We start from the raw sequence: 14,149 nt of genomic DNA, 5'->3' as shown, positions 1-14,149 counted from the left end.
CTGATCTCAGTGGCATCATCTCACTGCATCTCACTGCACATAGTCATGATCCAACTGCACATAAGCATTTTTTATCGGGGGGGGGGGGGCAAGGCCGCACCCACGATTTTTTTTCAGAGGGGGTCTTGCTAAAAAAAATCGGGGGGGGGGGGGTGTTTACGGAAAAAACTCAAAACACGCACATAAAGTTTGTTTATGTCCATTTTTGTTACGTTTGTACGAGTAAGACAAAAATTTCTGGGGGGATTAAAATCCGGTACCCCCCCCCCTGTATACGGCCATGGGCGCCCATAAGGGGGGGGGGGGCAGGGCGCCCCACCCCCCCTGGCTGAATAATGCTGCCTTATTTTTATATTTTGTTCTGAGATTTCTATTTTATAGCATTAAAAGTGCCAATTAGACGAGGTTTACCCCCCCCCCCCCTGGAATTCAGCTTATGGGCACCCAAGGATACGGCCCTGTAGGGGGGTTACAAACAAAATTAAAAAATGCATCGAAACTGAACAACTTTTCAGGGGGGGGGGTTCAAAGCCCCAAACCTTTCCTGCTTGATACAGCCCTCCCTAATTTTTCCAAATTTATGGCACTATCTGACCTTCAGCAAGTGCGGTTATCAGAGGATTTTTTTTCAATAGAGGGGGCGCCAAATAGACGAAATTTTCCAAATTTTCCGAAATAGGCCAAATTTTCTACACCAATATTTTTCATGGAGGAGATTTGTTTTGCTCAGTTTTTTGGGGGGTTTTTGGGGTTTATTTGGGGTTTATTTGCTTCCATGAAGACTGTAAGTTTGTATCTTCCTTTTCCCCTTCTTAGCTAGACAATTGCCAAATTACCCTTCAGCTCATTGCAGAAAAACTTGTGTAGAGCAAGAGGGCAGTTACTTCGGTCTACTTAAGCAGCTACTAATTATAACACTCTGCCGGAGAAGGACTCTTCATTTCCTGCTCACGCAGAAGGGAGTGCGGTTGAATCCCCCCCCACAAAATTTTTCCTCCAACTCACAATAATGCAACAAAAATGTATACAAACCAATTTTTGATGAGTTTTCAGAAGGAAATTGTACCCCCCCCCCCCAAACAAAAATACTGCCTACGGCCTTGGATATGCAACAATCCTGAACTGCATTAATGAGCAGTATGAGTTGTGAATCAGGGCCATGTCCAGGATTTTTTTTTGGGGGGGGGGGGGGTATTGCACATAAGTACTTTTTTCAGGAGGAGGGGGGCAAGGCCGTACTAAAGATTTATTTTTTCGGAAGGGGTCTTGCTCAAAAATTTTTCGGGGGGGGGGATTTACGCAAAAAAAACTCAAAACATGCACACAAAATTTTTTTATATCCATTTTTGTTACGTTTTTACGAGTCAGACAAAAAATTCTGGGAAGGTTCAAACCGGGTAACCCCCTCCCCCGTGGATACGGCCCTGGAGGAGGGTTACAAAAATTTTTTTAAAATGCATCAAAAACTGAACAATTTTTTTAGGGGGGGGGTTCAAAGCCCCAAACCTTTCCCCCCTTGATACAGCCTTGTTGTCAATGTTGGCGCTGGCTGGGTCTTCAACGGCTGTTATTATTGCTTAGAAAAAAATCTAGGATCAATATATATGGCTGTTACTGTTTGCCCGATAGAAGGAGAATCTTTTCAACTCCCAAAACATGTCTCGAATCCACAACTAAAATTACCGGGAAATAGTGGCAAGCTAACATACCTTTCATGTGAACCAAGATTAAAATTCAATATAAAAACATGTCTTTTTTGAAAATAAAGTAAAAAGCGACCTCTTATTTACGGATTATCTTTTAAAACTTTTAAACTGAAAATTACATTGTTGAAAGCAAACGCACACCAAAACATATTTTAAATCCCAACCCCCTTTTCTTTTGATGCATATATTGTTACCAAAAACCTTTTTTTTAGTTTACTGCTAGGCACGAGTTGCTCCTTACTTGCAGTTCATTACCATAAAATGTTTGATTTTAAATAAAATACACTTACTTTGCAAGGCTTTCACATGGCAAAGCCGAATTTACTTTATGAAATACAAACGATTGGACACTTATAGAATCTTTTTTCGCCATTTACTTGGAGCCAACTAAAAGAAATTCATTTTTCTGACCTCCTAATCTTAGCACAAATTGATTGAATCAACCTTAATTACTCATTTCCTTTGTTAAACTTACAGCTTCAATTTAAGGAGAATGCCTGAGCCTCACTGTTCCAAAAAGAATATTAGCGTTATTTCATCATTAAATGTGACATGATTCAATTATAAAACGAATACAGGCAAAGGGGTAATGCAAATGTAGATTTACAGTAGTGTAAGGCCAGTTGACAACTTAAAAATCATTTTGCGAGTCTCAGCGTCGGCTGACCATCTCAAAGACACAGGGCCTATTAGCGAATTTTATTAGCACCACAGGGAACTCCCAAAGCAATTTGGGTAAAAAGATGATAGCAGATCTTGAATGTGTCAACAGTTCCTTCAAGTAAATAGATGCAAGTTAAAAATAAAGAAAACCTATAATCTCTCGCTAATTGTTAAGGAAGGTCCTATCTACTCAATGCACCATAATAATAATAATAATATATAATAATAATATAATAACCATAAATAATATGCATCCTGTGTCAACAAGGTTTTCAATAAACGTGGGTGGTACCACATGGAACTCCTGAGCTGTCAAGTTACTAGAATATTTTTTTATGTTTTCCAAACGGGTATGCTAGAATATTTCTAGGGACTACCCTTTCCTGAACTTTAAAAAAAAAATCCTGTTCCGTTTAATAATAATATAAAAAAAAAACTCAAATGATATATGCTTCATATTACATGAAGATCTCTATCTCCGGCACAATATGGAAGAAGTTAAACGGTTTTTCTAAGATTTTCGAGAAATCCGGCGTCGGCTTTTAGTTTTCTGTCGTTTGTTCGGACCTCTTATTCAAGCTCTGCGAGTTATGGCAAGACTGCCCAATCAATTCTAAACAGTTTGACCACAAAAGCCTGGAATCTTTCGCGCGCTGAGGAAAGGGGTTCGAGTCCTGGTGCCACTGGTTAGTCGGTTTGGAACGGGGGTAAGTGGCTCGACTGTTTAAGTTGAACCAGAGTCGAGCAAGCTCTAAATGGGTACCCGGAAAAATATGTGGAAGGTAAACAGGAAGGTTGTACCAAAGCATAGGGTGGCTGGAACCCATCCCCCCCCTTTGCACTTCCTGGCTGAAGGGCCATGAAACGAAGATCAGCACCACCAGTGGGAACCATAAGGTCCAATGCCGTATTCTTTACCATTTTATTGTTTTTTACAAAATAAATAAGTTATAACAGATGAGATAGGGTGGACCTTCAAAATATTTTAAGTCAATCAATTTGAGCACCAGAAGAATTAATGTGTGTATTTTTATTATCTGTGAAAAAAACTCCCGAGCAACTTATTAGTTGTGAGACAGAGTCAAACTTTAGCGTAAAGAGCGAGGTGTTGAGGAGGGGACAGCCCCTTTCATATACGGAATAATTTCTGTTCGTTTTAAGTTTTAATGTCGCTCCTTACTTTCAGTTTAAAAAACTTGTATTTTTTTTTATATTTAATTTCTGATCGTTTTTTAGTTAATGCAGTTTTTATTTTGGCTCACCGTCATTGAATAAGCAAACAAAATTTGCATAAAAATTTTACTTTTCTTTTGCTAAATGGCTGTGGCTGTCTCTAAATTTGGTTCTGACGTAATTTACAAATTAACTTACGTAACGAACTTCTATATTCGTATAGTTTTCTTCTGGCAAAAAATACAAAGTTGCAGATTTTTGCAGATATGAGCTTGAAACCTATTAATAGGGTTTTCTGATACGCTGAATCTGACGGTGTGATTTTCATTAAAATTCTTTCCTTTTAGGGGATGTTTCCCCCCATCTTTAAAAAATCAGGTAAATTTTCTCAGGCTCGTAGCCTTTGATGAGTAATACCAAACTTAATAAAATTTATATATTTAGAATCAGCATTATAAGCCCATTCTTTTGATACATTTATTGACATCAAAATTCAGTTTTTAAAAGTTTCGATTACTATTGAGCCGTATCGTTTTTTTTTTTTTATTGTTTTGTTTATTACGTATATGTTATTAAGTATATGAGAGGGTTTTCCCCTTAGTCAATACCACGCTCTTTACGTTAAAAGTTAAAAAAAAATTTAATTCACAAACCCCTGAATCACAAAGGCCGTTTAATTAGAATAGATAGCTCTTTTGAAAGCACTATAAAAAAGCTGTAGCGTAAAGAGCGAGGTTTTGTCTTGGGGGAGAACCCCCTCATATACGTAATAATTTCTGTTGGTTTTAAGTTCTAATGTTGCTTCTTACTTTCAGTTGAAAAAACTAGTTTTTTTAATTTAATTTCTGATCGTTTTTTAAATAATGCTTGGAAATCCGGCGCCCCCTTCATAGAAATGTCCCTTACCCCAAAGATACATCCTCCATGTAAAGATTCTCCCGAGTAACCCCCTCTTCCAGCCCCCCCCCCCCCAGAAAAAAAATCCTTCCTGAAAATGTCTGTATACTTCCCAATAACCAACACAATATGAAGCAATGGGCAAAGTTTATAAGTTGTAGCCTTTCCCCTGGGAACTGTGGGGGATTAAGTCATCCTAAAGGACATATTTATTAGATTTTCGGCTATGCTGAACAAAATGGTTATCTCAAAATTTTAATTGGGTGACTTTGAGAAAAAAATGAGCGTGGGAGGGGGCCTAGTTGCCCTCCATTTTTGTTCACTTAAAAAGGGCACTAGAACTTTTAATTTCCGTTCCAATGAGCCCTCCTACGATATGCTAGGACCACTGGGTCAATACAATTACCCCTGGGGAAAAGAAAAAAAAAACAAAAACAAAAAAAAAATAAACACGCATCCATGATCTTTCTTCTGGCAAAAAATTGAAAATTCCACATTTTTGTAGATAGGAGCTTGAAACCTCTACAGTAGGGTTCTCTGATACGCTGAATATGATAGTGTGATTTTCATTAACGTTCTATTGCTCTTAGAAGGTCCTTCCCCCTTTTTCGAAAATCAGCCAAATTTTCTCAGGCGCTTAACTTTTGATGGGTAAGATTAAACTTGATGAAACTTATATATTTGAAATCAGCATTAAAATATGATTCTTTTGATGTATCTATTGGTATGAAAATTGCGTTTTTTAGAGTTTTGGTTACCATTGAGCCGGGTCGCTCCTTACTTACAGTTCGTTACCACGAACTGTTTGATCTGAAGCTTTGGATAGATTGAGGTGGTGAAGAAAAGTGCACAGGTGCGTTTGACTCGGTGAGTTGTTAGTAGTAGTAGTAGGAGTAAGGATATCGTTATACTCCCCCAGTCTTAAACTCGACGTACCTATCTATAAATAGGTTTTTAATTTTAAATAGGTTTTAAAAGAAGTATAGAAAGTAGGAATAGGAAAAAATGACATTTTGGCAGTAATTGAAATTGAAACAATCCCTCTGAATAACATGGTCTTCCATTGTAAGAGGACATGGGTACTTTCCCATTATATGGGCATTTCTAAAAAGTCACGTTTGGTTATGGCTAATGAAATAAAATAAAATAGGATGAATATATAATAGTTTGTAAACGAATTTGGGCTATATATTTGGACATTAGGGGGGAGGGATAAAGCATTGCAGATATTAAATACGTAACCTAACCTAGGTACCTTTTTCTCCCCCTAAACCCCAAAAAACAATAGTTTAAATATTGTAAACGCCTTGAAAACCACACTAAGCATTGCATTACTGTATAGCGGTGTCTTGAATAACCCCTCAAAAATGGGTTTTTCGTGACTGGTTTCCTGGTAGATGCCCATATAATGGGAAAGTACCAGGAAATGTTTACCAATTGCCGGTAAGAGAGAGTAACTGGGAAGGGTGACGTCGAAGATGGGTCCTTATTTTTGCATAGTGTGTGGAGGTAAGAAGGAGGATTTAATTAATTTTGAGGGTTTTGTAAGGAATTAAAAGAGTTGAATGAGGAAATTTTTCCGGGGTAGTTTAAAAGGGAGGAAAATGATCTATTCCTTCCATTTAAACCACACAGAACAGTAAAGTCTGAATCACTTAGTTTAACATCAACCTATTCAAATGATTGGTATTAAATAAAGTAATAGAGACTTCATTTTTTGAAATTTTTGGAGGGGGCAAATGCCCCCCCCCTCCAAATCAACATCACTGATTTTGGAGCTTTGTCCCTCTTTCCCTTCTTGGAGGATATGACCATACTTTGGTCCCTACAGATGTTGGCGTCACCCCCATGTAAATTTCCTTTGTACATGCCTAAATGCCCTGGGTCTTAGCAAGTCCCTTTTGATACTCACTTTACTTGTGATCCCATTATGCTGGACGATGTAGTAATCCAAAAGTCTAATCTTTTAGTAGATGCAACTACTAATCCATCCACCAAAAGTTAATTAAGCAATCTCTCTTGTTGTTAGACTGAATCACTTTTTCCTTCCCGCATATTTATTATTTCGTTCTGGTTTGAATCTACTGTAGTGTAAGCCCGCCTTTTTCGTAATTGAAAAATAATTTACGCATAACTTTTTGTCTTGAAACAAAATAGATGGCGTACATATCTGCACGGAATTATCAGTAGATTAACAATATGTCATACGGAATATAAAACTGTTCGTGTGAACGAACTTGTACGGAGCGACACGGCTCAATAGTGACCGAAACTAAAAAATAGAATTTTGATATCAATAGATATATCAAAAGAATTGACTTGTTATGTTGATTCCAAATATATAATTAAGTTTAATCTTACCCATCAAAAGCTACGCGCATGAGAAAGTTTGACTAATTTTTGAAAAAGAGGGGAAACACCCCTTAAAACTCCAGATATCTTAATGAAAATCACATCATCAGATACAGTGTATCCGAGAACCTTATTGTACAAGTTTCAATCATCCATCAACAAAAATGTGGAATTTTGTAATTTTTGACTAAAGAAAGATTACGGATGCGTGTTTATTCGTTTTTTTTCTTGTTTGTTTTCCCCAGGGTGACCGCATCGAACCTATGGTCCAAGAATACCGGAAACGGGCTCATTTGAACGGAAATTAAAAGTTCTAGTCCCCTTTTTAAGTGACCAACAAGATTGGATGGCAACTAGCCCACCTCCCATTCCCCTTTTTTCCTCAAAGACGTCCGATCAAAATTTTGAGATAGCCAATCAGATGATACATCAGTGGCGTAATTTCGTCAAAATCATGGGGGGAGGGCAAAGCTGGAGCCAATTTTCTCAAATCGAGCGACAATGACAGTGAAAAACTGAAAAATGACGCATCTTGTACCATATTAACTAAAAAAAACAAAACAAGTTTTTTTTAACTGAAAGTAAGGAGCAACATTAAAACTTGAATCGAACAGAAATTATTCTGTATATGAAAGGGGCTGTCCCCTCCTCAACGCCTCGCTCTTTACGCTAAAGTTTTTTATTGTTTAAAAAAATAAAGTTGTGAGACAGAGTCAAACTTTTGCGTAAAGAGCGAGGCGTTGAGGAGGGGACAGCCCCTTTCATATACGGAATAATTTCTGTTCGTTTTAAGTTTTAATGTCACTCCTTAGCCTAATTTCAGTTAAAAAAAACTTGTTTTTTTAGTTAATTTCTGAACGTTTTTGAATTAATGCAGCTTTGATTTTGGCTTACCGTAAATGAATAATTAAAACGAAACTCGCATATTAATTTTCCCTTTTTTGGCTAATTGGCTTTCTCGAAATTTTGTTCTGACGTAACTTACGAATTAACTTACGTAACGAATTTCTATATTCGTATGTTTTTATTGCGTATATTATATATAGTTCGCTCCCTAGTCAATACCTCGCTCTTTACGCTAAAGTTCGAATTTTGTTCGAATCACAAACCCCTGAATCACAAAGGGCGGTTAATTAGAATAGATAGCTCTTTTGAAAGTACTAAAAAACTTTAGCGTAAAGAGCGAGGTATTGACTAGGGGGCGAACCCTCTCATTTACGTAATAATTCCTGTTTGTTTTAAGTTTTAATGTTGCTCCTTACTTTGAACAACTTGTTTGGAACAACTTGTTTTTTTATTTAATTTCTGATCGTTTTTTAAATAATGCTGGGAAATCTGGCGTCCCTTGATGGAAATGTCCCTTCCCCTAAGGAAATATCCTACATGGAAAGATCCTCCCTTGTAACCCCTACTCCGACCCTCACCCCCCACTAGAAACAATTCCTCCTGAAAACGCCTGCATACTTCCCAATGACCAATACTATATGTAAACAATGGGCAAAGTTTATAAATTGCAGCCCGTCCCCCGGGAATTGTGAGGGATTAAGTCATCCTCAAAGACATAATAATTAGATTTTCGACTATGCTGAACAAAATGGCTATCACAAAATTTTGATTGGGTGACTTCGGGAAAAAAATGAGAGTGGGAGGGGGCCAAGTTGCCCTTCAATTTGTTGATCACTTAAAAAGAGCACTATAGCTTTTAATTTCCGTTAGAATGAGCCCTTTACGATATTCTAGGAGTACTGGATCGATACTATCACCCCTGGGAAAAAAACAAACAAATAACACGCATCCGTGATCTTTCTTCTGGCAAAAAATACAAAATTCCACATTTTTGAAGATATGAGCTTGAAACTTCCACAGTAGGGTTCTTTGGTGCACAGTGTCCAATGGTGTGATGTTCATTAGAGTTCCATGTCTTTCAGGGATCGTTTCTCCCTTTTTTCAAAAATAGGGTCCATTTTTTCAGGCACTCATCTTTTGACGAGTAAGACCGTACCTAGTAGCATGGACATACGGGGAGTCAAAATTAAAATCCAATTCGTTTTATGTATCTAATGATATCAAAATTCCGTTTTTTAGAGTTTCGGTTACTAGTGAGCCGGGTCGCTCCTTACTTACAGTTCGTTACCACGAACTGTTTGAAAGGTAAAGTTATTCCAAAGAAATCTGACCTGTTTATGTGGATGCTTGAATTACGCAGGCTTGTCTTAATTTTGACAAGATTTTGAAGGAACAAGATTTCATCTGGGGGAGGGGGGCAAATTGGGATCTGGGGGTGCAAACCGAGGTATGAGAGGTTCAGTTGACCCTGCCCCCTGCCTCATAGTAAATTAAGCCACTTTAATACACCCAGAAGTGTCAAATGGGAGGAGAACAATGCCCCCCCCCTCCTAGTTACGGAAAAATCTTTTTTTTTGTGCTTTGATTGAGAAGTACGTTTTTAGGTATTTTGGTACTTGTAAAGAATCCGGTAGTCACACGAGAAGTGAAGTTTCGTTAATGGTAATGAAATAAAATAAAATTGGGTGAAAATATAATTGTTCAAAATAAATTTGGGCTATATATTTGCACATTAAGATGGGTGGGGGTAAAGCATAGCATATATTAAGTACGTAACCTAACCTAGGTACCTTTTACTCCCCCTAAACCCCAAAAAACTAACGTTTATATTTTTGTCACGGAGTGAGCAACACCTCACAATGCAGCGAAAACCTGTTTTTCATGTAGCATCTCGGTCTATCTCGATCCAGTGTTTCTCGCCTGACTACCGGATTCTAACAAGTACCGGTATTTTCATCAAAAAAAAAAAAAAAAAAAAAAAAAAAAAAAAAAAAAAAAAAAAAAAACTACCACCCGGGTTTTGAGAAAATTTTTACCCCCCCCCCCCTATCCTACCCCAAAATTTTTGTGAACTAATATTCCCAGACACATTGGGTGTGTTCGAAAATTCCATAAATAATGATTATGATTTATTCGTTATTATATTCATTCCAAAGCAACGGACAACACAAAATTATAAGTAATGTTTATTACTTGTAAGCTGAGCTTAGTTATAAAAAAATCGATGTAAATTGAGTTCTGTAGCACACACTGACATTCACCAGCAAATGTCCAAAATTCCTTTTTTTTGCTTGGATTCAATTAGCTTTACAAATCAGCTTTTTTAGTCTTATGCAAGCTTTGATGGTAAAAGTTAAAGTTAGCCTAGGTTCAATTAGGTTATAAATCTCAGAAATGGGTTAAAAAGCAAACCCAACCTAACCTGTCACCATCAAACCTTGCATAAGATTGAAAAAGTTGACTCACAACATTGACTAAATCCAAGAAAAAAAAAATGTATTTTGGACATTCAGAGTAACATATATATAGTAGGGTAACAGTCTAGACAGGGGCGGATCCAGGATTTTTTTTTAGGGGGAGGGGGCTCAAAATAGGTTGATCCTTAAAAAAATTAGGGGGGGGGGCGCAAAAAAGGTTGATCCAATAAACTTGCGTTAGGAGCAAGTTTAATTAACGCAAACTTGAGTTAATTAAGTAAATGACACTACTTTAGACTACAATAGCGGGAGGGATGCCCCCCTCACGTCCCCCTGGATCCGCCACTGAGTCTAGAAGTACTACTCTTCTAAAGGAAATCTTCATAAAATAAAAGTACTACCAACAGATTCCTTACTTTAGGCTCCTTTTCAATTTTAGTAATTACCCTAACCCCCCCCCCCCCCTAAATGGCCCCAGATATTGCCCTAATAATATATTCCTCAATTAATTCATTCTAATCATGTTTCATGGATCCTTTGTTAAATTAAATAAAAAAAATAAGTTTTTTTAACTGAAAGTAAGGAACGACTTTAAAACATAAAACGAACATAACTTAGTCCGTATATGAAGGGGGCTGTCCCCTCCTCAACGCCTCGCTCTTTACGCTAAAGTTTTTCATGGTTTAAAAAAATAGAATTGTGACAAAGTCAAACTTTAGCGTAAAGAGCGATGCGTTGAGGAGGGGACAGCCCCCTTAATATACGGACTAATTTCTGTTCGTTTTAAGTTTTAACGTCGTTCCTTACTTTCAGTTAAAAAAACTTGTTTTTTTTATTTAATTTTTGAACGTTTTTGAATTAATGCAGGTTTTGATTTTGGCTCACCGTACATGAATAATTAAAACAAAATTTGCATATTATATTTGGTTAAATGGCTTTCTCGAAACTTGTTTAATTTTATTTACGAACGTTTTTATTAGTAATAAATATACGTAACTTAGAATTAACTTACGTAACGACCTTCTATATTCATAAATTTTTAACACGTATATTAGGGGGTTCGCCCCCTAGTCAATACCCTGCTCTTTAAACTATAGTTTGAATTTTTTTCCAGTTCTTTAAAAATGACCTCTTAATCACAATCAGTTGATCAGTTGAAAAACTTGTTTTTTTTATTATTTAATTCCTGATCTTTTTCTTTAATAATGCTGGGAAATCCGGCGCCTCCTTCAGAGCAATTTCCCGTCACACCTGAACACGTCCTTCATTGAAAGATCCTTCCATATAGCCCCAGACCCTCTCATTCCCACAACTACCCGAAAAAATCTCCTCTGAAAAATTCTGTATACTTCCCAATAACCAATACTATTTGTTAACATTGAGTAAAGCTCATAACTTTCAGCCCTCCCCCTGGGAACTTTGGGGGATCAAGTCATCCTGAAAGACATTTTTATCATATTTTCGACCATGCTGAACAAAATCTCTTTAAGTTGATTTGATGATTTTGGGAAAAAAATAAGCATAGGAAGGGGCCTAGTTGTCTTTTATTTTCTTTGTTATTTAAAAAGGGCACCAAAACGTCTAATTTCCGTTCCAATGAGCCCTCCTGCGATATTATAGGACAATTGGGTCAATACGAATACCCCTGGGGAAAAAAAAAACAACAAACAAACAAACAAACAAACAAATAAACACGCATCCGTGATCTTTCTTCTGGTAAAAAATGGAAAATTCCACATTTTTGTAGATAGGAGCTTGAAACCTCTACAGTAGGGTTTTCTGATACGCTGAATATGATGGTGTGATTCGAAAATCAGCCAAATTTTCTCAGGCACGTAACTTTTGATGGGTGAGACTAAACTTGATGAAACTTATATATTTGAAATCAGCATTAAAATCTGATTCTTTTGATGTATATATTGGTATCAAAGTCCCGTTTTTTAGAGTTTCGGTTACCATTGAGCCGGGTCGCTCCTTACTTACAGTTCGTTACCACGAACTGTTTGATATGGTTTCTTGCAGTCAGGGATATATCTTTGTTTGTGATTGAGTGTGAAATTTACAAAAATATTATATGAAATGATTTTGAAAATTGGGTAATTATAGAATTAAAGATGATAATGTGATTAATAGAAACATGCTGTGTATTAAAAAGTTAGAATTTCATTGTTTTAGTGTTGTTTTTTTTTTCTTTTTTTCCCTTATATATCCTATGGCAATATCAGGGACCATATATTACATTTCAGATTAACGTTCTGTTGAAACTAACTATAACTCTGTTTCTAAATGATGTTACATGAAAACATTCTTCACAAACTAGTTTCTTGAAACCCCCGTCTTTTTAAAATTCAGACTTCTATCGTGTATAGTTCGCTTTTTACTCTGGTGCAACTACTGCGATACTGAAAATACAAGGATACTGAAAAATCGCAGTACGAATTGGGGGTCAAGTTGAATGATGGTTCAGTTAAATGGGATTGAATTAAATGAGGGTTGAATTATACGGGGGTTCATTTAAATGAAGGTCGAGTTGTATAGGGGTTGACTTAAACAGGGGTTGAGCTACACGGGGTTGAACTAAACAGGAATTCAGTTAAACGAGTTAATCTTCGTTTTGAAATGACATTACTCATAACATATTGTACTCAACCTTAAAAAATAACAAAGAAACATCAAGTGGTCATTTTTGAAATAAGATAGGTTAATAGTGGTGTGCTTACATCATTTATGAATTCCCTATCCTTAAGGGGAGGGGGCTAAGACCTGAAATTTGACACAAGTATCAGAAACGCAATTCACAAATGAATTGTCGAAAACACAAACCAGACCATAAAAATTGGCATAAAATTGGCATATATTGGAATCTAAGAATGTATAGAATTATATATTACTATTATAATATCCATGGTTAAAAATCACACAGCCACAAATTAGAATTGTGCTCTTATATGCTGCAAAATGATTGTTACAACAAAATTCGGTACTGGTGCGTTATATGGATACTTTTATATATTGTACATGGAAACCAGTCACGAAAAACCCGTCAAGCAGGCTATTCTCAAGAGACCACTATTCATAAATGACTGCAAAGCCGTGGTTTCTCAATGATTTAAGTAGAAAGGGGGGTTCTACTCGTGACAGCCCCACGTGGTTTATGGTTTTCTCACTGAGAATGAAAAAACAGGAATTTTCTCACTTGGAAAAACAGGACTTTTCTCACTTTTATGTCTGTTTTCATGGATGATTATGTGTGTTGTTCGGTTTATTTGATGTTTTTCATGGTTGTCAGCATCAAATTATGGATGTTTTATGGTTTTTGTCAGTGAGAATTGGAAAAACAGGAACTTTATCATATTTATGTCTGTTTTTATGGTTTTTGTCTGTGAGAATGGAAAAACAGGAACTTTCTCACATTTAAGGATGACAACAGCAATTTATGTTCATGTTTTATGTCTGTTCGTTGTCAGTGAGAATGGACATGCTTGACGCGAATGTTATGAGATTGTTTGGCTAGCCTGGCCTGAGAACTTGATTTACATAATCGCTAGGGGAAATTATTGATTCACGAAGGGGAGAATTAAGAAATATTATGGCTTCTTTAATCTTAGGCCTGAGGGATAAACGTTCTTTAGGTCAGAGAGAAAAATTAATATTCTATTTTTAAATAGGGCTTCATTGATCTTTAGTGTCAGGAATTATAAATGACATCACTTGTTATCTTGGAATTATGCGGGAGTCTAAAGAGATAGAAATTCTATTTTTAAATACGGCTTCAAGGAGCTTTAAGTCGGAGAGATAAATTGATATTCTAACGAAACCCTAATAGTTTAGCTAGGAAAATTTATGAGATGAAGAGATTAACGTAGGAAAGGGTTTCCTAGAAATTTGAAATGCGTTAGCGCAGAGATGCCAAACAAAAGGAACACGCTGAAATTACGTTTAGGGATTATTTGGGCGAAACCATTTTATCCATTTTATGGGATTATTTCGGCGAAACAGTTAGAGACATTTTGAAAGAAGATTTTAGGAAAGGTTTCAGAAGAGAATTTGAGGGTGAAACTCTGTGGTCGTTATAATACACAAGTTCCATTTGAA

General features: G+C 36.5%; 1 protein-coding gene across 3 annotated transcripts in view; it reads right to left on the bottom strand.

The window, feature by feature from the left end:
- nemy (cytochrome b561 family member no extended memory) overlaps positions 1 to 6,511 on the bottom strand; it is an 89,294-nt gene extending 82,783 nt beyond the window's left edge. The window contains exon 1 of one of the 3 annotated variants that reach the window (XM_089099132.1): positions 6,352 to 6,511. In XM_089099132.1, coding sequence (XP_088955258.1) covers positions 6,352 to 6,368 — 17 coding nt within the window. In that variant the 5' untranslated portion in view covers positions 6,369 to 6,511. Of the gene's footprint in view, positions 1 to 1,996; positions 2,080 to 6,351 lie in introns of those variants that run through there. The other 2 variants (XM_089099133.1, XM_089099131.1) reach the window with 2 other exon arrangements.
- Positions 6,512 to 14,149: the final 7,638 nt, after the last annotated feature.

The sequence above is a fragment of the Artemia sp. Qi Xiang Cuo genome, chromosome 13 (genome assembly GCF_049724085.1).
Source record: "Artemia sp. Qi Xiang Cuo chromosome 13, ASM4972408v1, whole genome shotgun sequence".
NCBI lineage: Eukaryota > Metazoa > Arthropoda > Branchiopoda > Anostraca > Artemiidae > Artemia > Artemia sp. Qi Xiang Cuo.
Note: the sequence above shows the minus strand (reverse complement) of the source record. Positions and strands in the feature narration are given on the sequence as shown.